The sequence below is a fragment of the Pteronotus mesoamericanus genome, unplaced genomic scaffold, assembly GCF_021234165.1.
Source record: "Pteronotus mesoamericanus isolate MK-2021 breed Mesoamerican mustached bat unplaced genomic scaffold, CSHL_Meso_final contig_25, whole genome shotgun sequence".
Taxonomy (NCBI): Eukaryota; Metazoa; Chordata; class Mammalia; order Chiroptera; family Mormoopidae; genus Pteronotus; species Pteronotus mesoamericanus.
In genome coordinates, this window is record NW_026555105.1 from 22442701 (window position 1) to 22470634 (window position 27934).

At 46.5% G+C, this 27934-nt stretch overlaps 1 protein-coding gene across 1 annotated transcript; it reads left to right on the forward strand.

Moving 5' to 3' along the window:
• Positions 1-209: 209 nt before the first annotated feature.
• TGM3 (transglutaminase 3) lies at positions 210-27934 on the forward strand. Its single transcript, XM_054574168.1, has 12 exons — positions 210-438; positions 796-1038; positions 1663-1781; positions 3132-3260; positions 6236-6413; positions 6522-6657; positions 14956-15059; positions 16629-16874; positions 20407-20715; positions 23255-23412; positions 27249-27382; positions 27787-27934. The coding sequence occupies exons 1-12, from the start codon at positions 210-212 to the stop codon at positions 27932-27934; spliced, it is 2133 nt and encodes a 710-aa protein (XP_054430143.1).

Here is a 27934-nt window from a genome sequence, read left to right on the forward strand (position 1 = left end):
CAGTGAGAATGGCAGCTGAGTGGCAGCAATGTGAATAGTGGACGCAGAGGTTCAGCTGCCTGAAAGGGCACATGGGGAATAAGCTGCGAAGTTCTCGCCATGCTGAGTCAAGGTCTTTGGATTTCAATGTGATTTTTCCTAGAAGTTTGGCTTTGCCCTGACTAGCCCTGCTTAAGAGCTATCCCTTTGGTAACTGACACCTTTCCCCCATGCCACTATTCCTTGCCTCCAAGGAACTAAGGTCCTCTCTTTTCTTTCTCACAGATATAAAACTCCAGAATATCAACTGGCAGACGGCTGCCAACCAGCAGGAGCACCACACAGACAAGTACTACAGCCAGGAGCTCGTCTTGAGGAGAGGTCAACCGTTCTCTTTTTCACTGACCTTGAACCGACCTCTTAGTTATGAAGAAAGTCTGGCGTTCATAACCTCCACAGGTACCTACTCATTGCTACCCCCACCCCTCCACACACACCCACACCTGAGTAACCCCAGTGGCTCTGCATCCAGGGGGTGGTGATGGTGACACTGGGGCCACTGGGCTCTGGGCTCTAGCCCAGCTCTGCCATTGACTTTGTGTGACCTTGGGCAAGTTTCCTCCTGTCTCTGAACCCAAGAATCCTAACCTTCAAATCAAGAGGAATTTGGCCCACATGGTCTCCCCAGTAGTCCCAGTGCCATAACGTGGTGCTTCCTTGGATGACGTCCCTCAAAGGGCCCCTGTGGTTGTATTGGAATCTGTTCTCTCCCCACAGTCCAGCCTTGGTTTCCACTGACCTCGTCTTTTTTTTCAGGGCCCTCCCCCTCAGAGTCGGCCAGAACGAAAGCTGTGTTTCCACTCTCCAATGCGCCAAGAAGTGATAGCTGGAATGCACAGCTTGTGCTTCAGAGAGACAGTACTCTGACCATCTCCATCTCCAGTCCTGCCAACGCACCCATAGGATGGTACGCGTTGAGCATGCAGATCTCTTCCGGTGGCAGTAATGCTACCCTAAAGCTTGGGGTGTTTAAACTGCTCTTCAACCCCTGGTTGCAAGGTAGGAGCCTAACCACCCACACTCCCAGCCACAAGCTAAGCAATGCCTATGGGAAGGAGATGAGGCAGGGGGTTTTCATGGGCTCAGGTTCGATTAGGAAAAGTTTTTTTTGATATTGAAAAAGCATGGAAGCTAGAAGTCAGATTTGAGTCCCAGCTCTGCCACTTAACCAGCTATGCTAGTCTGGGCAGTCCCTCTACCTTTGTGAATTTCAAATTCATCACCATTCAATGGGCATCCTGTGATTTCTTCTGGGGTTATTGCAGGAATCTCAGATCTTTTACAAACTGCATGGTATGGTGTAATCACAAGGGACAATGACTGCAGTGCAAATCTGTGGCACCGAGATAGCTTTTTTCCCTAAAGAAGCAAGTGTTTCATTCCTGGGGGTCTCATTTTCACACTCTCAGATCCTCCCAGCTTCTCTCTCAAACTCACAGTTCCCACAATATGAGTTGGAAGCATTATAGCCCAAGGCTCCCTTCCTCAGTGGAAACTGGGGGGAAGGCTGCAGGTACGACCTGCTCCAGCCCCCAGGCCAGTACTCAGGAGTGGGAGGAGGGCTGATCTCTCTAGTCCTCTGTAGGGTTCTAATCCCTGATATCTGATTTTTATGTTAAACAGCGGATACTGTCTTTATGAGTAACCAGGCTGAGAGAGAAGAGTATGTTCTGGAAGATGCTGGAGCCATCTATGTGGGAAGCTCAAATCGCATTAACATGGTTGGCTGGAACTTTGGACAGGTAAAAGGGCCATAGGGAGCCTGGGGTTAATGTCCCTATTGCCCAAGAAGCTCAGCAGCTGGCCTCACAGGCAACTGGAAGTTCCCAAATCTGTCTAGTTGCCTGCCCTTCTGTTTATTTATTCATTCATTCAGAAGACATTTATTGATGACCTACTGTGTGCCAGACCCTGGCTGCACAGTGAGAATACAGGAGATTAATAAATAGATTTCTTGTCTTTGAGAGAGTTGCAGTCTAGTGGACAAAACAGACATATAACTAAACTGGTGCAATGAAGTGATATTGGTGCCACAGTACACAAATGAGGATAAGACCCAGTAGAGACACTTGGGCAAAAAGGTAGTTTCTGTTCATTCATTCCACGTAAGGATGTGATCAAATTTCCTTGCTGTGCACATTTAACCTTCCAAAGTTCTTTCATTACTGTGGTCCCTATCCAAGACCACAGAGTTTCCAGGTTTGCTCAACCTAGAAAATGTTAGGGATTTCCTCCACCATTTCTATTCTAGCAAACGATGGTCTTAGGTTGGGGTAACTTGGGTGTTATACCTTAGATATGTAGGTGGGCAGGTGCATGTTCTGCCTACCTCCAGACCCCATTCTAGTCTGTGATACATTTCCTATGTTGCAGTTTTGTGTCAAATTTCACTGGAAGGGGAAAAAATAGGTTAGGACACAGAAGGCATCCGGGGTGGAAAAGGCGCTACTTTTGATGGCATGGCCTGGGCAATCCTTTCTCAGGAAGGAACTTTTGATCAAAAACCTGAAGGAAGCAAGGGAACCAGGTAGATATCTTGGGGAAGAGCACCGAGGGCAGAAGGAATAACACTTGCAAAGACCCTAAAGCAAGAGAGAGCTTAATCTTCTCCATTTGAGAAACAGTGGCTAAAAGTAAGTCTTATTTTGTGAAAGTACCTCCAAATATCTTGTTCAGCAAGATATTTTATCTTTATTATTACTTCCTCAAGAGTATAAATAATATGCTGAAGATCACAGTCAGAGTTAAATGGAAACTTTAAGATGAACTTGGGCCAATCCTCTGCTATGCAGATGGAACAATTGGGGCCCAGACAGGCTAAGTGATTTGCCTAAGTTCATGACACTGAGAGATCCCTATCCATTTAGGGGCCTCAGCACAAGGCCTCATGTGTCGTAAGAGCTGTGGACAAGCTTGCAGGACTAGAGGCTGGGTGAGGTGGCTGTTCCTCAGTAGCTCTCAGTTCTGGAGGCCACAGAGTGAAATCACCTGGGCAGTTGTTGCGGTTCTCAGCACCGTAGCCCCCGTACCCTTAATTAGCCAACACTTCTTGTCATTTATTTCTTTATAATATATGGTTCCATTTCGAACAGTTTGAAGATGACATTCTGAACATTTGCCTCTCAATCCTGGATAAGAGTCTGAATTTCCGCCGTGATCCTGTTACTGACGTGGCCCGCAGAGGCGACCCCAAATATGTTGGCCGGGTGCTGAGTGCAATGGTGAGTGGTAAGAGGACCATAACAATTAGTTGTTACCATATGGCAAACCCAACTGTGGGTTAGGCACTGGCACTCTTCCACGTCATCTCACAAAAGGCAGCTGGTGGCTGTTAGCATCCCCATTTTGCACACGTGGAGTGTGAGGCTCTTCTAAGTTAAAGGACTTGCCTGATGGCACGGTGAGTGAGTGGCAGAAGCTGAAGTGGAGCCAGGTCTGCCTGATTCCAAAACCCTTTACACTGTATCATGAGGCCTTTCTCAGATGACAAGAGGGCTTGGCCTTTTAGTGTCCATCAGGGCTGGGAGGATGCAAAACTGAGACGTTGCCCCATCCTGGGCCTTCCTGGAAAGGAGGTAAAGTCCTGAGTGAGCCTCAGGCACTAAAATTCTTTGTGGCGATCCATTCCCTCCATGAAAAAGTGCTTGAATGTCAGACTAGAAAGAAAGAAGGTCAACCCACTCATCATCTCTATGGGGAAACTGAAGGCCCAGAAGCTGAAATGCCTCACTCACAGCACACAGCTCATGTGTGAGTCAAACCAGAACAAGGCCTTGAACTGCCCACCCAGGGCCTTTTCACTCATCCAGTTTCCCTACTTGAGACACTGTCCCCCTTCCCCAAACATACACACGCATGTACACACACACACATGCGCACACGCTGGATCCTGGAGGAATCTCCCACTGGTGCACTCTATATGGAGAACACCTCCATCGGAAAGCATCCAAATATGGGAACAACCTGCTCAAGAGCTACACATGAAAAAGCCAAAAGTCAGAGAGTTCTTGATCTTTAATCCTCTGAAACCAAATAATTACCCCAGAGGTGTCTTTAACTGCTTTGTTAATGGACTAGGCATGTCCCAGTCTCTTTACTTTTGAGTTGGAGAATATCCAAGCTAACAAGCTAATTACATGGTTAAGAATTTGAATGATCTTCTAACTGGATGATAAATATCTGGGCGTAATCAAAGAGGGCTTAAACCAAATCGTGCAGGAAAGGAGTGAGGAGGCCCAGGGAACATGGAGGCACTGAGATGTGGGGGAACCAGGGCGGCTGGGGAAAGGTACAGAGAGAAAGTGGGATCTGGGCTGAACCTTGAAAACCAAGTGGCCCAAGAAGGATGGGTTTAAAGCCGAAGCCAAGGTTAAGGGAAGCTGGCCTTCAGGGTGACTTATGAAGCTGAGCATCGTTGGCCCAGAAGAGGGTGGGAGAGGCCAGCAGGCTCCAGCAGCTGCTGACTCACTCTCACCCTTGGGACAAACCAATTTTCTCAGTGCCAATTTCCTCAGCTACAACTCCCTGCTGCTCTCTCCAGGCCTTCTGGTTGGGCTGGGCCCGGAGCTAATTATGGCCTGTGTGGGGCTTTGAAATGCTCAGCTTTCAGCCAGAGATGACCCTGCTGATTACCACTTTGGTGGCTGGGCTACACAATCTTCCACCTGGGAGGAGGCCCCATCTGGCCTGATCCTGTGATCACTGTCCGGGCCCTCCTGGAGTGGGATGCGGAGCTCCCCCGCCACACGGAGGCGCCACAGAAGACTTGGGTGGGCCTGTCCCAGGCAAGGATCCTTCTGTTCCCAGACTGTTTGCTTAGGCCTTGCCACTTGTGGGCACAAAAAGAGGGAGCAGGGCTCACAGGCTGACAGATCCTGGTCTGGCCTCTCGCCTTAGGGTTTGGGTAAATGCTGGTGCGGGTGTCGTAAACTGAAAACTTGGCTGCTGGAGCCACCTGAGAGCTCACTTGTTTCTAACTTTCTCTATATTGGAAGGTGAAGAGCTAAGGCTCAGAATGGTGAATGAACTTGCCCACAATCACTGATGATGGTGATGGTGCCAAGCTGATGAGCTGACGGTGCCAAGGCTGGGCTTGTTATTCCGGTTTCTCTTTCATTTTCTCTTTTAACTTTGTATTATGGAAAAGTTCAGACTTCCACGAAAGTAGAGGGGAAAGTAAAATGAACTCCTACATACTCATCACCAACTTCGGCAATTACCCATTCCAGACCAGTCTTGTTTCATCTCTGACCACCCCCTCCCCTGTCCACAGATTATTTGATAAACCCCAGATGTTACATCATTTCATTAAAAAATATTTCAATATGTATCTCTAAAAGGCAATGGAACTCAGGTCTCTCCATTCCTAGCTCTATGCTCTTTTCACACTGCATCATGGTTGTGTTACTTGTATGAGGATCATGCCTTAAATTGAATGAATGAATGAATGAATGAATGAATAGCAATATTCTTTATTTTTTCCAAGAAGTAGTTAGTTGCTAAAATTCTAAAGTGATCATTTAGAAGACCGGTACACTAAAAGAGAGTTTTAAACGTTGGACCCCCAAGTCAGACATCAGCAATAGCCTGTGCGATAGCCCATCAGTTGTGTGGAGAAATCCTCTGCAGGGCAGCTCATTTGGTTGGAGCATCGTTTCATGCACCAAAAGGTTGCGGGTTTGATTTCTGGTCAGGGCACATACCCAGGCTGCAAGTTGGATTCCCAGTCAGGGTGGGTACAGAAACTGATCAGTGTTTACCACTAACAATGATCTCTCTCTCTCTCTCTCTCTCTCTCTCTCTCTCTCTCTCAGATCAATAAACATATCCTTGAGTGAGGACTGAAAAAAATTTAACAGAAATCCTCTGCAAGCTGGATCTCTGACCTCACTTTGCCACTGATAAGCCATGGAGCCTTCGTTTCCATGTGTGCCCCGCTGCACGCGATTGATACATGGGTTAGGGGCAATTGAACATGACCCATTAAGCAAAGCACTTTTAAATTCATAAACTACTCAATACCCCTAAGGGAACATTATTACAATTACCATTCCCAAGTCTCCTAGAAAGACTTGATTTCCATTTGATTTCCTTCCGTCCTTCCTCATCTCCCCACCTTGTCCCCTCAACTCTGCTTGTCACTCTCCGCTGATTCATTTGAGGTTTTGTTTGTTGTTGTTTTTTTTTGTCTGCCCAGGTCAATAGCAATGATGACAATGGTGTGATAGCTGGGAACTGGAGTGGCAACTACGTAGGTGGCCGGGATCCCAGGAACTGGAACGGCAGTGTCGAGATCCTCAAGGAGTGGAAGAAATCTGGCTTCAGGCCAGTCCGATATGGCCAGTGCTGGGTCTTTGCTGGGACCCTCAACACAGGTACTCTGGGTGTGACGTGTCTCTGCTGGGTCAGTGGGCAGCAGTGGGGTGCTCCAGGGTGTTGTCCCCACTGCCACATGAAGCCTCAGACTGGCCCTTGACTTACAGTGCTGCGGTGTTTTGGGATTCCTTCCCGCGTGATCACGAACTTCAACTCAGCTCACGACACAGACAGAAACCTCAGCGTGGATGTGTACTACGACCCCATGGGAAATCCCCTGGACAAAGGCAGTGATAGTGTATGGTGAGTGTCTAACCTTCTCTGAGCGCCAAATCTGGGCAGCGTCTTGCTCTCCCCGGCCCCTGGGACCTGGCTCCAAACAGGAGTTGGGAGGCAAGTAACATGCCATCATGTAGTTTAAAATAAAAATGCCAACAGTGCTCATCATACAACTAGCAAAACCCAAAACAACTCCTCTCAGGGTTCTGCAGACTCTGATGGGTTGCTCTATCTCGCAGCTGGGTGAACGGGTCAATACCAATTCATACCCCATGGGCTCATGGGCTCATGGGTTCTGCGAAACTGCCCTAATTTACAGGGTCCATTAGACTCTATGCTGCAACTTAAGAAGATAAACATTGACGCTATTGATTTTCCAGTATTAAATTTATCTCATTTCAAGTAATCCATATAACTTATGGACTTTCTTTAAAAAAAAAAGGCTACCCATTTTCTCTTACGCTTATATACTTTTTATGTACCTTGGATGATAGAATAAAAAGTTAATTTATTCTGGATTCCAACTGAAAATAAGAAGCTTTATATGCATATGGGCATATATATTTCTAACCATAAATAGACCATATGCACATGTATCTGCATACACCTACATATGTCATGTATAATACAAGTGAACTAGAAGTTGCATAAAACACATATGCATGTATTTATAGCTTCACAAAGCAGTATATATATATATATATAAAATATATATTATTTCAGCTATTGAAGGTTATACCACATGCCAATTACCAGATGGCAACTAAAAATAATTATTTGTTTATTCACATAAATGTCTATGTGTCTATATAGAAAATATACACATATGTCAGTTATCCATTGTTTTAATCCATTTCAAAAGAAACACACACACACAGTCACATGCACAGATATGGAGGGTAACCTGATAGCAGGTGCCATCTTATTTCCAGATGTTCAACTTTAAGTTAGTCTATACAAAATATCCTTTATTACTTGTTATAATAAATATAACATCCCAGAATAAGTATGTCCAAATTTTCTGAAGCGTGCTTAGCGTACCTAATGGGATAGTCAAAGGAAAATAAAAACTAATGAGAAAAGCTGTTAAAACAAACAACAACCCTGTGCCAGCAACGGAAGTGCATAATATAAGCCACTCCAAAGGAGAGTAAGGTTCATGTGGTTCCTCCAAGGTCCCACAGGTTCAAAGCTTAGTTGGGGTGTTCTTCTGGATCTGCACATACAGCCTTCTCCCCAAAGGCAATGCTGCTTATGGCAAGGTTTTGTTTCCCAGCTTCTCTTAGATGGATATCTTTGCTACTCCTTGGTTTTTTCCTTTTGTTGTTTTGTCCAAAATCCCACTGCAACCTGTTCTGCTTCTTGGGGCAACGCCATTCCTGGCCTTGGTTTCCTTCACTAAACGAAATGATTGGTCCAACAAGGTGACTGATTTGGTGGCAGGATAGGGGGTCCCTTTTGGCATAATCCTGCCACAATTATCCTGCACACGAGGAACTGCAGAGATCAGAAAGCTAAAGACTCATTCCCTCTCCTGAAAGCATTTCTGGTGCTGTTGGCGACCAGGGCATGGCGAAGCCATTAGTAGAGGCTGATTAATGACTCAGGATGGTGTGTGAAGCACCAGGTGAGTGACTCAGACAGTGTGACAACTCAGGGAGGGAGCCACCAAAAAAGGCTTCTTGGGAGCAGGAAGGTGGGGCTTCTAAACTGAACTTGGAATTAGAACCCAGATCTTTTGATTACTGTTTCATGCTGCCACCTCACGTTGGCTTCATAATTCATTCCAAATGTAATCACCATGGGGAAGTATGGTCCCATGGAGACATTCCAGGGTGTTTCTGCTACTGTCTCCTTTCTTTCTTAAGTTCTTTCTTTCTTTAGTTCTTTCTTTCTTTCTTTCTTTTTCTTTCTTTCTTTCTTTCTTTCTTTCTTTCTCTCTTTCTTTTTCTTTCTTTCTCTCTCTTTCTTTTTCTTTCTTTCTCTCTCTTTCTTTTTCTTTCTTTCTCTTCTTTTCCTTCCTTTCTTTTTCTTCCTTCTTTTCTTCTTCTTCTTCTTCTTCTTCTTCTTCTTCTTCTTCTTCTTCTTCTTCTCTCTCTCTCTCTCTCTCTCTCTCTCTCTCTCTCTCTCTCTTTCTTTTTTGCCTCATTGGAGGGTGTAGGTCTCAAAATCTCTGACTTTTGCTGAGAGTCTCACCAACCCTCACCTTCCCAAGACCTACCAGCTTTTTCTGAAGCCTCCTCAGAAAGCGGTGGATGCTGATGTTCCTCCCTCCCCTTTCCCCATTGGCTATGTGTGGGGAATCAGCACCAGAGGGTCTGAGGACAGGGCGTCCTGAGCCCTAGTTTCCACCCCACCACCATCCTGCTCTAGCACTTACGTAAGCCACTTCATCTCTCTGGTCTCAAGTTTCTCCGTCAGTGAACTTGGTTGGCCTAGAACTAGATGTTCACTTAAAGTTTGTACCAGCTTTCATCTTTTGATTCTCTGCCACTTCAGCTCACCCCATTTTTTTGTATGAGGGCTGCCCCTCCCAAGGGAGCTCTCCTCTTCCCTCTACATGGATCCCACTCAGGGTGGGGGCATTAAACCACAGTCATTTTCTGCCTGGAGTGAAATTACTAACCTATTGTTATAAGGAGAGTTTAGGTTTGGAGAGGAAAACTTTGATCCGAGTCTTTGTATGTTGCAAATGTTGAAAGCTTTTAGAAACTTCTCCAGATTTTCCTAAAGTATTCGAATGTATGAATCAAATGAGATTATGCATCAGAAAATAATTAATAATAATAACCACAATAAGTAATAATGCATTAAGCAATTGTGTGCCGGGTACTTTCCTAAGTGCTTACATTTACTCTTCAAAATTGATGAGGTGGGTACTATAATGATCATCCCCATTTTATACTTGAGAAAACTCATTTACCCAAGGACATGTAACTAGAAAATAGTGAGGCTGGACTTTGAACCCAGCTGGCTTTGTAAACTCTGGAGTGGCAGAGAGACGCCAGACAATATTTTTCTCTTTTTCTTTTCTCTTTTTTTTCCAGACAATATTTTTATTATTACTCCTGGCAGATGTTTGAGAAATCTGACATCTTATCTTGAAATTTTTTCAGAAGGGTTGATGGGCACCAGCTGGGGCTCCGGTTAGGTTGGGTCTGTCCAACCTGTTCAGATGGAGAAGCTGGGTTCTCTGGTTACACTTGGGCAGCAAATGCCGCTTCTCTGTAAGACTAAACCCTGTCTCCAGAGCTCGGTAGAGAAATGACTTGCCCAAACTGTGAAGTAGCGCCAAAGCCAGGAGTGGAGCACAGGTTTCTTTCAACAGGACTCTCCCAAGTCAAAGGATATTAGGACTGAAAGGGACCTTAGAGAGAGGACTTCTCATTTCATAAACGAGAACACAGACCTGGAGAGAAGTAAGGGTAAGCAGCTGGAGACATGTAGGCACTCTAAATAAGTGTATGACTCCACATAAGTTCCTTAACTTTTCTGTGCCTTCATTTCCCATCTGCAAAATGAAGGGCTGGGTCAGGGGACCGCAGCAATTTCTTTCAGATCCTTCTTTAAGTCATATTCTTTGAAGCCATTCTGTTCATAAGAATGGTTTGGCTTAAGAGGCACCAGGTTCTGGAATACTCACTTTTCTAGGCCAGATGAGTACAGATGTTTTGTAGGAAGTTATGTTTGGGCTGCTTCTTTTGTACAGTTCCCTTCTGGACCACTGTACAGGAGTCTCTGGGGCCTGCTCTGAAACCAAGTGACCAGGAACAGTCTGGACAAGCTTATCTTTATCTTGACATTTTGGACTTGTTTTCTTAATTTATTTGACTTGATTCCTCTGTCTGTGGACTTTATAGAGCTCTAAGGTGGAAGGCACCAGGATAGCCCTGCCCTGTCAATGGGGAGGTAGAGTTGGCCAGTTCTGGAGAAAAGCTGGCACCCCGCCCCTCAGCCCAAGCCCCTGGCTGCTAGTGCAACCTCTCCACGGCCACTAGTTTCCACCAACATTGAACAAGCCCCCAACGTTCCCAGAGCACCTTGCTCAGATCTGTGGCAAGGAAACCAAGGCTCCAAGAGCGGCCCCAGCCCCAAAGTCATTCAATTCAGGGAACATGATTAAGTATGCCCTGTGTGCCAGACCCCGCACAGGGCACCGGGCACCAAGGGCAGTGAGATGCAGGAACCACACTGGAAAAGTCACAGCTGCATGAGAAGGTTGGCAGTTTTGGAGTAAAAGAAGTCAAATAACTGAATTATGTGCAAGATTCAGAGACAGCACAGAGGTATGGTTGGCACTCTCTAGGCAGGTCTGGAACAGAGTTTTTGGAGGAGGTGGAATCTCAACTGCATTTGGAAGGATGAATAGGTGCTTACCAGTGGGAAAGGTAGGGGTGTGAGGTCACTTCCTAGACCTGGTCTCCCAAGCCCATAAATTCAAAGATAAGTACAACTGAGTTGCTGTCTCTAAGGGCACTGGTTTATAAACTCCCAAGATTTCACTTGAATTGCCTTGGGTGGAGGGAGAGAGGAGAGGCAGGAATGCATCTTTTCATAAGTGCCTTGGGTAGTTCTGACTCCTGCCACCTGTCCTTGTCCTGAGCTCCTGCTACTAAAACCCCTCAAGACAGGAACAGAGGCCAAGTCTGGGAGTATGGCACGCACAGAAACAAACCAAAATTTCCATGGTTGGTGCCCTCGGGCCTTTGAAAGGCACATACATCCCAAAGAAGTGGAGTAAAGTCTTGGCTTCTGAACGAGGGAGGAACCAGGATGTGTTTGTTATCTGCTCTGTCTCAAATTCCCACCTTGCAAATAAGTATTAAAACTGCTACTTACCAATTTTTTAACCAACCCGCCCTTCCCCTAGGGTTCTCCGCCAGGAAAAAAAATGAACATGAAACTCGGTGCTGTTTCTGCTTTCTCACCCCTCTCCTGCCTCCTCCTTTGGTCCAGGACCCTCTTCCCCCACTCCTTTCTCCTGGGTGAATCCTAACTGATCTTAAAGGACCATTCAAAATGGCATTTTGTGGGTCTTCCTAGAGATCATTTTTTATGATGACTTTTTTTCACAAATATAGGAAATTTCAGAATATACAAATCCTCTGCAATCTGATTTTTAACATACTTTAAAGATTTGATCATTTTCTATCCAATCTTTTCTCTATGTGTTGAGTATGGAACTGAGATTACACAGTCTACACCGCATGGTACAAGACAAAGCATATGATAGATACTTCCTACTTTTTCCTACAGTTGGAAGTCCAACACTTCACAGTTTTTATAATTTTTATTATTATTATTATTATTTTAATCCTCACCCAAGGATACTTTCATTGATTGTAGAGAGGAAAGGGTGGGATGGGGGGGGGAGAGACCTTCAGCAAGTCACTTAACTACCCTGTGCCCGAGTCTTCAGAACTGTCAAATAGGGGTAATAATTATTCCTGTCTCCTAAGAGCATTGTGAAGATTAAATGAGTTAATATATATAGGGCTATTAGAATACTTAATAACTTTCTATGTTGACATGTACTGTACTAGCCATTAGTATTTATGTAACATATACATTTTAAATATTCACTTATTTTGTAGTTATAGAAGTAATAAATAATTCTCATTATAGAAACTGAAAACATTACAAAAATAAATAATGGAAAACTCAGCTTAATGTGCACCAATATCTGTTCATATACACACTGTATACACCAAACTGTAATCTAAAATGTGGTTAACTAAGATAGCAAAATTATTGGGGACTAACTTCTGCTGATTTTTTAATGTACAATTTTCTAAATCCAAATAGGTTCATCATATTTGTATATACTTTTATAAACTTATACCTATTTTAGACACCTTTCCCTGTAAGTGCTAGATTGACTTTGCTCACTCTTTTGGACAACGCTGCAACATTCGGTTGCATGGCTGTGCCCACAATTTATCTGACCATTCTGTTCTTGATGAACTTTTCCTCCATTATTTTTGCTATTACCAACAATGCTTCAGTGAACATCTCTCCATGTACATCTATGTGCACTCATGAGACTTTTAATAGGAGAAATCCTTAGAAGTGGAATTACTGGCTCATTGCATCTACAGAGTTTTAAATGTTTTTCATACTCATTTCCAGCTTGCCCTCTGCAAATGTCATACCAATTTAAACTTCCACCAGCAGTGAATGACTGTGCTGCTTTTCCCACAGAACAAACACGTATCACCCAATGCTTTCATTTTTGTTAGTCTAATGGGTATAATGGTATCTCTTTGTCATTTTAATTTTCTTTTAATGGCAGTGAAGTTAAAACTATTCCACGTATTCAGTGATCAGTGATATTTCTTTTGAAAATTGCCTGCTCATTGGCTATTATTTTGTGTATTTTCTTATTGATTTATAAGCCCTTTATAATATTTATTGTAGTAAACTTCTGTCTACCATATATGTCGCATGTGTTTTCCCCACTTGATTGGTTTTTTCCCAACTGTTTTCTGTCTCTTCTTCAGACTAAGTAATTTCTAGTGACCTATCTTTAAGTTTATTGTCTCTTTTCTCTGTTATCTGTATTCAAATAAGCCCACCCATGGAATTATTTAATTTCAGATGTTGATATTTTTTCCAGTTAAAATTTTTTATTTGGTTCTTTTTAAAAATAGTTTCTATTTTTCTTCTAAGAATTCTTCTTTTTATTTGTTATGAGCATATTTTCCTTTATTTCAGTGAGCGTATTTATAATAGCCACTTTAAAGTCCTTGTCCAATAATTCCAAAATCCGGATTATATATGAATTAGTCACTGTTGATTGTCTTTTCCCTTGAGGATAAGTCATGTGAGGATAAGTTACTGGTTCTTTGTATGTTAAGTAATTTAAGATTGTATCCTGGACATTGGGTATGAATGGATTCTGATATTTTATCTTTGTAATCTACCTGAGGTAAACTCTAACTGCAAACTGTCTCACCAGTGGTGAGCAGCAACTCCTGTCTCAGTGTACTTTTGTCTTCAGCTGGACTGCGTGTAGTTGACCTCACACAGATGCATGGTTAAGAGGTCATCCAGAAGCTTGGGCAGAGTTTATATACTAATTGGGATTTCCCTTTCTCTGATTCTTGCCTTTCTAGGACTTCCCCCTCACTCTTTAGTGACCTTGGGTGACCCAGGCTGTTTCTTCAGGTCAGAAAGACGTAGGCTGTCTGTCGGAGTTTTTACTGCCCTGCATTTACCCCAACTGTGGCCTATCTTTAGTGCAAAGTCACCAAAAGTGTAACTCACCCCATGCTCTCCCCTTCCTCCAGGTTTTGACTCTCTTCCAAAGTCCTCCCACTTTGTTCATTCTCAGAGTGTTGTCTTTGTATTTTTTCAGTTCATTGTTATCTGCAGAGGAGACTATCTGCTATGAACTTACTCCTCTGTATTAGAAATAGAACCATAATTTGTTTGTTTGTTTGTATGTTTGTTACATGTAAGTTTAATATTTTTATGTAGTCAAATGAATCAGTCTTTTCCTTTGTGGTGTCTGAAGTTGGTTCTTTGCTTAAAGCTATCTTCTCCACCTCGTGAGTATTTTTAAAAAGTATTTTTTCAAGTTCGTATTTTTTCAAGTTCGATAGAACTTGGATTTACGTCAGACATATTTTCTTCCAGTTGAACCTCAGACTGCCAAAGCCAACGTTAATGTCATTGCTGGGGGATTGGAGAGGAGGAAAGAGGGCAGAATCCAGAGTGAATAAGACTTTGGCTAATTTGGCTGCATCTGGTGAGGGAGGGGATCAGTGACTGAGACATACCAATTGGGATGCCACTGATGAAGAACATTTTAGGACTGGTCATTCCTCAATCCAGAACGCAACCCAAAGGCTTTGTGGCTCCTAGCCAGAGGTGTCACTCTTACAGCAGCCCCATTCATCTTCAGCCAGCATGGAATATAATAGTGTGCCCTAAGAAGATACACAAGAGTAAGCTGTGTAGGTTTACCTGCTGGTTCACTGGCTGGACCTAGATCTGTTCTGCTCCTCAGAAAGGCAGTAGAACATGGTAGTCAAGAGCCTAGGTTTTGGATTTAGGCATACCTGATCACACTGATTCTGTCACTGTGAGCTGCTTAACTTCTCTGAGCCTCAGTTTCCACTTTATGAGATGGATATAAACACAGTACCCATCCCAGTGCTATGAGAATTTAAGTGAGACAATGCTCCACAGGAGCTGGCACAGGGTAAACTCACTTAATGAGTATCAGATCCCTGCACATTCAGATTAGAGATGTGGTTTTTGCCGTTTACCTGCTGTGTGGCCTTGGGCAAGCTCTGCAACCTCTGGTTCTGTCTGCAGGAATTTCCACGTCTGGAATGAAGCCTGGTTTGTGCGGAATGACCTGGGCCCCTCGTACAATGGATGGCAAGTTCTGGACTCCACCCCCCAAGAGAGGAGCCAAGGTAAACCCCTGCTGGCCCACTGAGGACCCCCTTCTCTGGGTTTGGCTCTAAGTCACAGCCTCTCAGTTCTTTATGGTGGTGAACAGTGGCATAGGGAAGTCCTCCAAGTCCTCTCCATCTCTGGAAGGCACAATAGGATTCAAAAAAATATTTTCAAAGTAGATGTCCCCTCCTGCTATTTAACTGAGTGCCTTCCCTGTGCGCACACGCTGCCATCACGGCTGCAGAGGCGACGGTACACGCTGGGCGACAAAGGAAAGATGCTGTTCCTCTGCCAACAGCAGTTTTCCTGCTTCACCTCTAGCTGTCTGTCCTTCCTAGCACAAGATTACGTTACCTTCATTTTCAGTTGCTTCTTTCAAACTTAAAAAATAATTAATTATAGAAGTAATATGTGCACATGGTCAAAAAAAATTTCAAGCCATTCTCAAAAGGTCTATTAATGAAAAATAAGTCCCCAGCGGCAGCCCCTCTACCAGAAGCAACAAATGTGACTAGATTTGGGGATGGAACAGTAACCCTCCAGATAGTATCTGGACCACTGTTTTTCAAACTTTTCACTGCAACCCATCAGTGGTTATAAAGTCCAGTGAGTGGGCTGTAACCATCGTTGTTAGAAATGAAATAGGATGGCATGGAAAGGGGTCGGAGGAAGGAAAGGAAAAGAAAGTCACAGGGTGCAATGGACATAGTGAGAATACATATTGTCTTGTGAAACTTTTGTTTCAGGCTCATATATATGCCAAAATGTAAAATCTATTTCTAGAGGTCATGATTTAAGGGAAAAAAACGTTGAAAGTGACTGTTCAAAGCACATAAAGTTGTGTGTGTATCTTTTTTATTTGTTTTGTAAACACAAGTGGGATAATACTCTTCTTTCTATTATGCTGCACCTTGCTTTTTTCCCAGCTGGGCATATCATGGATGAAACTATATCTCTATCTCTATCTCTATCTCTATCTCTATCTATATCTAATTTATATTCATCCATTTGTTCATCTACGTATTATCTAGCTACCTACTTATCCATCTATCTATGTAGCTATCTGCCTATCTACCCATCCATCTATCTATTATCTATCTATCTGTCAGAGTTATCTATGCTGAGTGCTAGAGAAGGGAGGTGATAGTCAGGGCTTGGGAGCTCAAAGCAGCAAGAGACCCCTGTTGGCTGAATGTTCAGGAAAGTCTTCCAGGGATAGAGGTGTGATGATTTGGGAAGAATGACTTGCAGATGGGGAAAAGAGGCAACCCTGGGCGCAAGAGAGCAAGACCAAGGGCAGTGGGTCAAAACGAATTACGCACCCAACAGAATGGGAGATTGAGCCAGGCTTCCTGAAAGGTGGAGTCTGACCAGGGTGGCACTGCAGAAGATAATGATGGTCTCGGAGGGTCTGTGCCCAGTGCCAAATGAGGGGGGAAGGCTGTTGGGGATGAAGGAGTCTGGCAGGGCAGAGGCAGGGGTGTTGGGTGGTTATGGATGGTCCCCAGAGGAGCGGGCCCTGGGGTGGGCTGTTGCAGATGGACCTGGCTTTGGCTCACACCCAACCTCTGCACCCTGGCCTCTAGGGGTGTTCCAGTGCGGCCCCGCTTCAGTTACCGGCATCCGAGAGGGTGATGTACACCTGGACTTCGACATGCCCTTCGTCTTTGCGGAGGTTAATGCCGACCGCATCACCTGGATCTACGATTCCAGCCGCAACACCTCGAAGCAGAATTCCTCGGACACTAATACCATTGGCAGGTACATCAGCACGAAGGCGGTAGGCAGCTACTCACGCATGGACGTCACGGAGAAGTACAAGTACCCAGAAGGTAGGAGGGGCGCTGGTGGGGCTGTGCCACTCAGGGTTCGGCGACGGGAAGACACCTTATAGGGTGGGGAAGAGAAAACGCCAAATGCTCCTCCCGCTTTCTCAGCCAGTTCGGCCTGAATGGTAGGGCTGCTCCTCCGCACTGAACACCCAGTTCCCCAGAATGTTTCCCGTGGGGACAGAACTGTCGTGGGCAGACTGGCGCCAGCAGAAGTTTGCCACGGGGCACAGGCAGCTCTCATTCCAGCTCATCTCCAGCCGTGTCTCTTTGCCAATTGCACAAACAGGGTGACAGCACGGTGACTGAACAGCACGGAGAGAACCATGGTCCGCATGGGGGGTCCCCAGGGGCTTTAAGAGAGGTTGTTCCATCAGCCCACTCCCCTAGCCTCCAAGACACACAGGCAGGAAATATGATCTGAACAAAAACATGGACAAAGATCCCAAAGCCATGGGGTGGTGCTATGTTCACCTCAGATGCTTCCTAAGAAGTCGGAGGAGGTGGGACCACATCATGCAGAGATTACCCTAGTCCCTGAAATCTTAGCATCCACATGCATGCTGTTCCCCCAAAGTCACTGGGAGGACTAGTTGCAAGGAGGCCACCTTTAACTCAAATGACATTTCTCTGTTTTGGAAATTGCTATCGGAGCCAACAGCCTGTCTCTCTGAGGATTCTTACTAGTGCAAAAGTTCTACATTTGAAGGCGATGTTCATTTTTAGAACTAGCCCGTAGTAAATTAATGCTTGCTCTAGCAGGCCATGGTCACTCCTTAATGGAGCCAACATTGTTGTCTCCCTAAAATGCTTTGAAGTAGTTGCTTCAGTGGATCCTCATAGTTGGCTCTGAGGGGCAAGAAAGGTGCTCTTGTAACAGTGCCCACAGTACATCCTACAGTAAACCTTAAAACTCCGTGCAACTACTGGCTGTTGGTGCTGGCTTCGGTTTGCATAAGAGGAAAACTGAGCACAGGAGACAGGGTTTGACTTCAAGTTTAAGTGGATGATTCCCTCTGGGCATTGTGAGGCACGAGTCTAGGGCAACGAGATTGGTGGCCTCAATTTGGTCCCATCTGTATGTGCTAACCATTTTCCCCATAGGTGTCAGATGGCCCTTCTCTCAGTCCATAAACATGGACTGGGACTCCCCAGGGCCTGCTCTGTGCTCAGCTCTAGGGAGGCAACAAAGACCAACCAGATGGGGCCCCTGCCCTTGCAGAGCTCACAGGCCAGGGGAAGGCAGATGTAGGACGAGCATTTTCAACAATGTCATGATGTTGAAACAAGTGTAGAAGCCAGAGAACAAATCATCCAGGGCAGGAAGTGAACCCCAGCCCTATCACTCAGAGCTGTGCAGGATTCTCAGGGCCTCTGATCCCTCCCTTCCTCTTTTGTGAAATGAGAGTAGCAGGGCCTGCCTTCAGTATAAATGAGCCGGTGTCCATAAAGTGCCAAGTGGAGCACCTGGCACAGAGTGAGGACTTAATATTAATAGTGGTGATTTTTATAACTTAAACATCTGCAGCCTCATTGGAATAATGACTTTTGAAGTGCACGACTTGCATGGATATATAATTCTGTGGGGTGCCTTATCTTACTGTCACATCTTGTGTGCTCTGGCCATCCCAGTCAAACATCCCAAGCGATGAAATGGGGCCAGGTTGTGGCTAGGTTAGGGGAATACCTGCAGGACTCCTGGCAACGCCCCAGCCCCTTTGTGACAGCCGGGCTCATCATCCTGCCTGTTTTTGCCCAGTTCTCCTTACCTAATGATGCCAGTTTGTCCTTGAGGGCCCCGAGGAGGAAAAGCTCATAAAATGACTTGCTAAGCGTTTGTGCAATAGCAATACCAAGAGAGAAAACACTAGCAGGAAGCTTAGTCTTGAGTAAGCCCAGCAGGTGACCTATATAGGTATCTAGGCTCTGAGCCTCATTGTACAAACACGCCTGCTTCGAGGTCCTGGGCACAAAAGGCTCAGCTCCCTGTGTAGACATCAGCCCTGGGTGTGGACTTACCGCCTGGCTAAAGAGTGGGAGGGCACCAAAATGAACCCAGCCCACCAGGAACTATCGGCTTGGGTAATCTGGCTGCCTGCCTCCTTTTAGGTAGGGTGTGTGAGAGGAATCTTAGACTGTGGGTCCTAAGGACTGGCCCCCTCTCTGCCTCTAATCCCCAAATTAGACTATTTGCTTGGGCCAGTCGCTTTCCCACTTAGGGCCTTAATTTTAACATGATGGGCTTTAATGAGCTGGCCTCTCAAGTCACAGCTTGTTGTTACACATAACTTATGGGTAAGAACTTGCTAAGCTATAAAGTGCTTACAATAAGTCATCTGGTGTCTTAAAAATTTCACAGGTTTGTTGGGGAAGGTGGGGACCAAAAATATGGTCTACAGGTATAAACATGATAATTCCTTTTTTAAAAAAAAAAAGATTTTATATATTTATTTTTAGAGAGAGAGGGAGGGAGAAAATGAGGGAGAGAAACATTAATGTGTGGTTGCCTCTTGTGCGCCCTACCAGGGACATGGCCCGCAACCCAGGCGTGTGCCCTGACTGGGAACCAAACCAGTGATCCTTTGGTTTGCAAGCTGGTGCTCAATCCACTGAGCCACACCAGCCAGGGCTAAATATGGTAATTCTTTGTGTACCTCTGTTCATATTCTGTGTTCCTGAAAGGTCAACATCTTCTCACTGCTAGTGGATCTATCTCCCGGTCAAGGCAGAGAGCCTGATGTGAACTAAGTGGTCAACACTGGCTCAGACGCTTGGAGTTGGTTGCTCAGCTCTTGGTGTCCAAGAGCCATGTTCTTTAATGTACGTCATAGCCATTCTCCTGGCGCTCTCCATACCATTACATTGAGCAGGGCCCACAATCTGACCCAGGGTCAGAAAACCTGTCCTTTGTGTTTTTGAAACCTGAACTCTCTCGGCCGTTTGAACTAGTTATGACTTGGATCCATATCAGCTGTGGGAAGTTCACGTCCGCTGGCATGGGCAAAAGTGCCACTCTTCAACTCTTAAAGCACCTTTAGAAACAAAGCGGAATAACATGGTTTAGTGGCTTGAAAAGAAATTTAATGAAGTCCATTCTAAATCATAGCTTTTTTAAAATTTATGAACCCATTCTAACCTTTTCAGCTCAGCTTTTATTTATTTTTAAATTATCTGTTTGTTCTTTAAGTCTTACAAGAGAATTTCTATTTAAAAAAAAAAGAAATGTAACTTAATTGACCTAAGCAAAATATCAGGTCATACAGTAATTTTACACAGCTGCTGATAGAGCTTTTCCTACAGCTCCCTAGAAATTTAGTCTGATTGGGAAAGCACCATAGACCAGCTGGTCTGCGAGCCTCATATTAAGGAGGATGAAATGGAGATGAGGAGAGGCCGAACACTTGCTTGGATCAGAATTTTTGTGCAGCAGCGGAACCAGTGTTAGTCCCAGGCCATGTTTCCAGACAGGCTCTGTCCTTTGTCCAGGTTGCCACTGCATCCCTGAGATGCCTCTCTCTTCGTCCCCCCACCACAGGTTCCAGCCAGGAAAGAAATATATTTGAAAAGGCGCTGGAGAAACTTAAACCCAACAGAACATTTGGCCCAACGTCTGCAACCGAGGCCGAAAGAGAGGAACGGGAGCCCAGCATTTCTGGAAGGTTCAAGGTTGCTGGCATATTGGCGGTGGGCAAAGAAGTCAACCTGGCCCTGATGCTCAAAAATCTGACAAGTGATATGAAGACAGTGACAGTGAACATGACAGCCTGGACCATTGTCTACAACGGCACACTTGTCCATGAGGTGTGGAAGGACTCCATCACAGTATCTCTGGACCCTGAAGAAGGTAACTCATCCTATAGGTTGCTGAGGCCCCGCGCATCCATGGTCCCTAATGTTCTGTTGGAGTTGGAGAGTTCACATTGAAACTGACTCAGTTGTCTAAGGGAGGAGCAGCACACGGCCTCTGTGGTTAAGCCCTGGATTTTGAGGTTTTGGAAATTACTGTCACGGTGAACAGTGCAAGTTAGGGTGTTGCCAACCCAAATTCTTTTACACCCTGGGAGAGGAAGGAGGGAGGCTTGGGAAATCGATAGACATACCACAGTATCCCTTACAGCAGCAATTTTCAACCAGTGTGGCGCACTGGTGTACCGCAAGAATTTCTAAATCGTGTAATGCCTTATTACTTAGTCAAGGACACCGATCACTTTTTCCTCATTGTCAAATTCTTTAAAATGAAAACAACCAACACAACGATAGCTGTCTCATGTGAATAAATCAAAATTATACCTATTTTGGGGGTCAGATCGGCAAAACATTATGTATGTTTTGGTGCACTGCAACATTTTAGTAATTAGATTATGTATGCCATGAGATGAAAAGAGGTTGCAAATCGCTGCCTGATGGGTATATACTTCCCACAGTATGCAGAGCACTTCTTTATGTACTACCTCATTGACCTTCTAGAAATAATAGATTATAGTATCCCTATTTTATGGAGGCCAAAACTGACACTTGGAGAGATTGTGGCTTGCTTAAGAAAGTGTCATAGTAAGTGGCAATGCCAGGGTCTTGGTCCTAGGTTTCCTGCTGCTAGATCCAATGCTAACCTCATTTTCTAGGATGTATAGCTGCCACATACACCCCCTCATGCCACTCCCACCCTACCCTACAATGAATCACTTTTCCGGTTTGACCTGAGAAGGGTTGCAATATACCGCAGGGCATATTGCAGTGACTCCTTGCTCCTGGGTAGCACAGACAAAAAGGGAGCAGATGGAGCAGAGAAAGCCTGGTGCCATGGAAGGATTAGAATGCAGGTGTGCCCACATTGGCAAAATCCCTCAAGCTGTTATGAAGAGTTGGAACTTACCAAGCAGATTAACAAGGGTGGGGTGGTGATTTGATCCACAGACAGAATTAATAAAAACTGATTAATTATACAGCCCATCTTGAAAGAATTCTGTCTGCAGAGAATCTGAGATATGTTACGCCTGTCGGAGGCAGCATTCCCCTAGCAACCTGACTTCTCACAGAATTTTAGCAGAAATCTTCCTGTACCAGAAGCAACTGCCGGGCTGTCGTTTACCTTCAGAGCTCAAAGGAAAAGCTATTTTTGTAGGCCAAAAATTATTCACGAGACAGAAATGGTCCCCCCAAACACATACTTCTGCAAGAGGCAGCAGAGTGAAATGGGAAGGCAGGGAAGAGGCAGATGAAGTGGTTTTGGAGGCCCAATGCTGTCACCTGCTTTCTGGATGATGCTGTTAGTCGCCCTCCCTTTTCAGAAGGGAGCCTCGGCGTTCAGTTCTGAGAGGGCTGGAGCAGTTGGTGCAAGGGCCTGTTGCCTCCACGCTGGGGGCGGACTGGGTAAATTCCCTTAGAGTTAAAGGCAGGGCAGCTTCTTCCTCACAGTCTCACCTCAGAGGGCGTATGACTTGGTGGGTGCCAGGGCACACCCAGGCCACCCAGCATGATCATGTGGGGGAGAGGTGGCGGTGCCCTGGATCGCCAAGAAGGGAGAGGTGCCTGTGCCCTGTGGTGCCAGGGAGAGTCCTGAAGTGTGGGGAGGAGGCAGGTAAATGGAGAAAAGCTGAAGGAGACATTTCCATCTGAGGGAACCCTGCTTTGGCAGGAAGGTGACCATGTGCCTGTTTTGTCAAAGGAACCATGAGAAAGGCAGAGGTTCTTTCAAGAGAGAAGTGAGGTAGGCTCAGTGAGGCAGGGCCAGATTGTGAGCTCTGAACTTTATTTGGCAAGGAGTCGTGGAAGATCTTTGAAGTGACATGGAAGAGGAGTGACATGAAGGGGTGGCGGGGGGCAGGGGAGCTCTTTTAGAGCGTTGTCTGACTGATGTGTGTGGATGACTTGGAAAGAGGAGAGACCCGAGGTGGTGAGGTGGTTCAGATGCTGTCGCAATAGAATCCCACACTATTAGGTGACCTGGGAGGTTCCAAAGCAGTCGTTTTGCCAATCCCTGGCTTCCCTTCCCAGTTATTATTGCATTGTTATCCTCATTGTTATCATCGCGAGACAATGAGTTAACATTCATATTCCTCCCCTGCCCCTTAGAAGGGAACTTGCCTTCTGACATTTTCTGGATCTAGAGGAGGCTTCAGCCCCTCTGAGCCCATCCTCCTAAGAATCTGCCCAGCCAGCCAGAGCCCTGGTCCCTCCCTGGTCCCTCCCCGGTCCCTACCTGGAGTCTGCACGAGACAGGGCGGGGTGTTTCCTCCAGGGCCTGGCCCAGGGAGGGCTCCGTCAAGCCCTGGGCTACAGATATTCCTGGCCAGCTCACACTGACTCGGCTTGGCATCAGCTCTGAAGGTTTCAGAAGCCAACCCCACTCCCTCTCACTCTGCTGCCCTGGCTTCTCCTTCCAGAAATACAGTATCCTGTGAAGATCACATATGCTCAGTATGAGAAGTACCTCAAGGCGGACAACATGATCCGGACCACAGCCGTGTGCCAGGCGCCTGATGAGGCTGAGGTGTTGGTGGAGAGGGACGTCATCCTGGACAACCCGACCCTGACCTTGGAGGTAAAGGGGTAGTGAGGGGTGCCTACGCAGCCGGTCAACCCCCATGAGCCACAGCCCCTTGCAGAGCACAGGGAAGGTCCTTCCCTGCTGGGAGGGGCAGAGGACTGGGCCCAGCTTGGGTCCAGCCTCTGCCAGATGGATCAACCAAGAGATCTTGCTCAGACTAATATCCTTGCTCCCTGGCTGGTGAGGTAAACAGGCACATTGCCCTGTGGCTTCTTTGGTTCCAATTCTAGACCCACTGGGGGTACCAGCTGAGGAATAGCTGCAGGGACTCTTCCGTTCACTCACACACCCACTCAGCTCGGAGCACCTGCTGTGTTCTGGGCCAGCCCAGGCTCAGGGATCACAGAGGGGCACAGGGGGTTTGGGTCCTGCCTGAAGGGTGCCCACTGCCCAGTGCCCAGACACACTTGTGGAGCAGATCAGAAATGGACACAACTCACATGCATCCCTCTACTCTCTAGACCCCAGAACTGCAGAACAGTGGGCCTTAGAAACCTCATGCTCTTATATTTGGTCATTTTGCACAGGACTAAACCAAAGCCCAGAGAGGAAAAGGAAAGAGCTAGTCACTACCAGAGGCAGGTCTAGACCTCGGGCCATTGGACTCCTAGCCCAGAGCCCTTTTCCAGGCAGCCAGGCCCATCAGCAGCCAGCAGCAGCATCCTCACAGTGGCTGCATCAGTTTCTGCTTCTGGTTGCAGGCTCTGCTTCCAGGCTCGCTCCCAGGAGCCCAAACTGTAGAGGCTCACAGGTCTTCAGGAAGTACCTAAGACCACTCTGTCCCTTCCTCAGGACCAGGGCCGGAAATACTTGTGCTGACTCCGAGCCTGTCTTTATTCCTCAAGCCCCTGGGTCCTACCTGCCCCCAGCCCAGGCTGGAGGCCACCATAGCCAGGGAACACAACCCTGAGGGCCGAGGCTGGCAGGCAATGACGGGCAGAGGACATGGGTCTTCCCATGAGGTCCCACAGAGAGCCTCATGGATCACATGTCTGCTGTGTCTTCCATCTGCCTCACCTGTCTAGACAGTCTTTTTCTCTCCTATCACAATGTCATCAGCCTCCCAAGCCCCAGGTTTCTGAAGGAGCTGGATAATTGTGGGAGCCCTGGTCCCACCCCTCCCTAAGCCGCACCCTAGCTGCAGGGGTTCCTGGCCTCAGAGAGAGTCAGGGGACCCAAGGCTCCCACTCCCATGCACCTAGCCTGCAATTGAGCCCTTTCGGTGTCCTTGTTAGTCTGATCTGTGCTTCAGGATGAGGGGGGTGGTCCCCCACCTCAGGGGTTAGGGAACCAGTGACTGGACATCCATTTTGGGGAAAAGCAGAGCAGGGCAGTAATTCAGGTGTCGCGCCTGTAGCCTTTTATCCAGACCCCACCATTTATCAGCAGTGATCCTGAGTGAGTCCCTTAATCTCTACATCTCAGTTGTTCCAACTCTGTCATGAGGGTAATAAAATATTTCCTTTGTAGGGTATCCTTTCCTCAGGAAGACTTTCCTGACATTCCATCCCCTCCCCAAATTAGGCCTGATCCCCCATTCAACACTCTCAGAGCCTGTGTACTCTTACTTCACAGCGTTTGTCCTAGTTGAAGTTATCCCTTTATTTGTGCAATTGCTTGGGGGCAGTCCCCCACTGTTCTGGGCCCCGTGCTGTCTCCCCAGTACAAGATCTGTGAGGAGGTAATCAGTATTCGTAAAATAGAAACACCCTGTCCACTGCAACAGAGACACTTGGCTCCCGGCTTTCATTCTTCACCACCCACAGAGTTTGCATTGTCAGCCCATGCCTGTCCCTGCGTGTTAAGGCCTCCCTTGCTTCCCAGAGTCCCTGTAGACATGATGGACAGCTGAGTGCCGATTCCTACACCTGATGCTGGGAAACGAGGCTGGGTAGCAACCAGTGCAGTTATGGAAACATTCTGCATTAAAACAATCAGTGTTCAAATGAAGTTAGGGTTTTCCCCAATATATTCCCTTTTTTCAATATCCTCAGCCCTTCTTATAGTGTTATCTTTTATTCAACACTTTTGCGCGCCATCTTTGGGATTTCCATATAAAGCCTGCTTTGTATTTAAAGAAACTATAAAATCTTCAGAAAGGAAATCAGAATACACATAGGCTAGAAATGTGCCACGAAGAACTTTCTTACTGAATCTCGTTAAAAGACATCTGCTCTTTCTTCTTTGGGGCATCTTTGTGTGAATTTCCTCCCAACACATTCTCTCCTCTACTTTGGCCTTCAGAGAATCAACACCATCTTATCCCAATTGAACGAGTCAATGCGTAAAGCATGCAGAGCAGGGCACAGATTTTTAACCTCATGAGAGTGATGTGTATGAAAAGATAATAATTTGGGTAAAACTCCATTGTCTTATCTGACACTGATTGGCAGTTAGCACTGAGGACCTTACACTATAAAATCAGTCCACGAAATCTGAATATTGTTCCAAAGGGTGATGTCCTTCCTTAACGCGTGAACCACTGACATCAGACATAGGTTTCTGGTGGCCCTTATCCTCTCCTTGGGTGCATGTATGCATTTGGTTCAATAGGACAGAGTGGTGAACAACAATAAAGAAGCAAACAAATATATGGAAATCCCAAATTGAATATCAATGTGAAAAATGTGGCACCATGTATATAGCCTTGTTGTAACCCAATGGCATAGAATTACGCTTCACCCCTCCAATTATGTCATACTCTTAAATGAGTAGCATGGGAGGAAATTATGGTAGAAATCATGGTCTCCAAAATGTTTTGGTTATGTACAAATTATTGGTGGGCATTGCAGGGCCTAGCGAGCAAAGTCTCTGGAACCAGGGAGGCCCTGGCTATTCAACCTATCTGAACTGGAGCTTTATTTCTATAAAATGGTTGCTGTAAGGATTAGTGGCAAGAAAAAGAAAAACCAAACACAAAAGCAGCCCCCTGTTGTGATTCTCAAGAGAAGAAATCCACCAGCCATATGATTTCATTTTCTATTTTTAAAATGCTTTCCTTCCACCCATGATCTCCCCTGCTCCCTCCTAGCCCAGAGAGGAAGGTAGGAAAGAATGACTAGTCTACTTACCAGATGTCAAAGTTGTGGCCCAATTGTGTCTGCTTCTTGGCAGAACCACAAGTTTTCACCTTCAGGAATGCACAAATCATCCTGGTTGCTCTTCTGACTGGAAACCTAGGCTTCTCTGGCCCCTGACTCGAGACAGTATGATGTTGGAGCCCTGCCCAGACCACAGCGTGGCATGTAGGGAAATTCGGGGCTCCAGAAGTGTAGGAGGACATCACCAGACTGGGCTTGATCACAGCAGAATGGCCCGGATTGAGGTGGAGGCCCAACATCGTGTCCTGTGCAAAGGAGTGGGCCTAAGCAAGCTGAAGCCTCCCAAGGAGGGGGCTTCCAGGCTGGAAGGGGAGAAACAGAACCAGTGAGAGGAGGCTCAAGAAAAGTACTGTTATTAAGTTCAGAGTGAAAGCTTTCCCAGCCCTCATAGCGGCTCAAAGTGGAACCAGGCTGTCCTGGGAGGAAGTGGCTGCCCATCTCAAGATGGAGTGGAAAGGGAACCCGTGAACCCGGCAGGGGAGTTAAAGCCCTGTCCGCCTAAGCCTGGGTGTCCTGTATGTAGCATAGGAGTCATAGCCATGTCCTAGGAACTCCCTGCAAGGATATGCCACTGGCACTTTGGAAGACTAAACAGGCAGTCCTCCCTGCCTTCGTCCCCAGTGACGTCTTCCTCATCACCAAGTCGCCCGCCCCACCCCGTCAGCTCTCACTGAGTGGCAGGCGAGAGGAACAGCTGTGCCCTGACTCCACCGACCTCTCTCCCTGTAGTTGCTGGACCAGGCCCACATGCGGAAGCCCGTGAATGTGCAGATGCTCTTCTCCAACCCGCTGGATGAGCCGGTGAAGAACTGTGTGCTGATGGTGGAGGGGAGCGGCCTGCTGCTGGGAAGCCTCAAGATCGAGTGAGTCCCAGGCCTGAGGGGCCCACGTGGGGTGGCGGGAGGGGGTTGCGGGGGACCTCTGGGAACAGGGCAAGCAGAGATTCTCCATCTCTAAAATCTTAGAGTTCGAGAATCTGTCCATAAGCACACACATTCACATTTGATTAGAACTCATGGGAAGTCTGAGTTACCAGAGCTTGGAGCTGGTCCTTGGGGTTTCGCGTATTTGAGAGATCAGGAGTTCTCTTGCTGATGGGTGCCAGGACTGGAGTGGCCTGGTGACCCAAGGCGGCACCTAGAAGGAGCTAAAGAAGCAGTGACCTTATCCAGTCCCAACCACAGCAGGACTTGAGGCCACAGAGGCCTGTCCACCCTGAGGTCTGTGAATTTCATCATTAACACTGATTCGCGCACTTCCCCCACAGCGTGCCAACCCTGCGTCCCAAGGAGCGGTCCCGGGTCCGTTTTGAGATCCGGCCCACCCGGAGTGGCACCAAGCAGCTTGTTGCTGACTTCTCCTGCAACAAGTTCCCTGCAATCAAGGCCATGCTGTCCGTCGATGTGGCAGAGTGA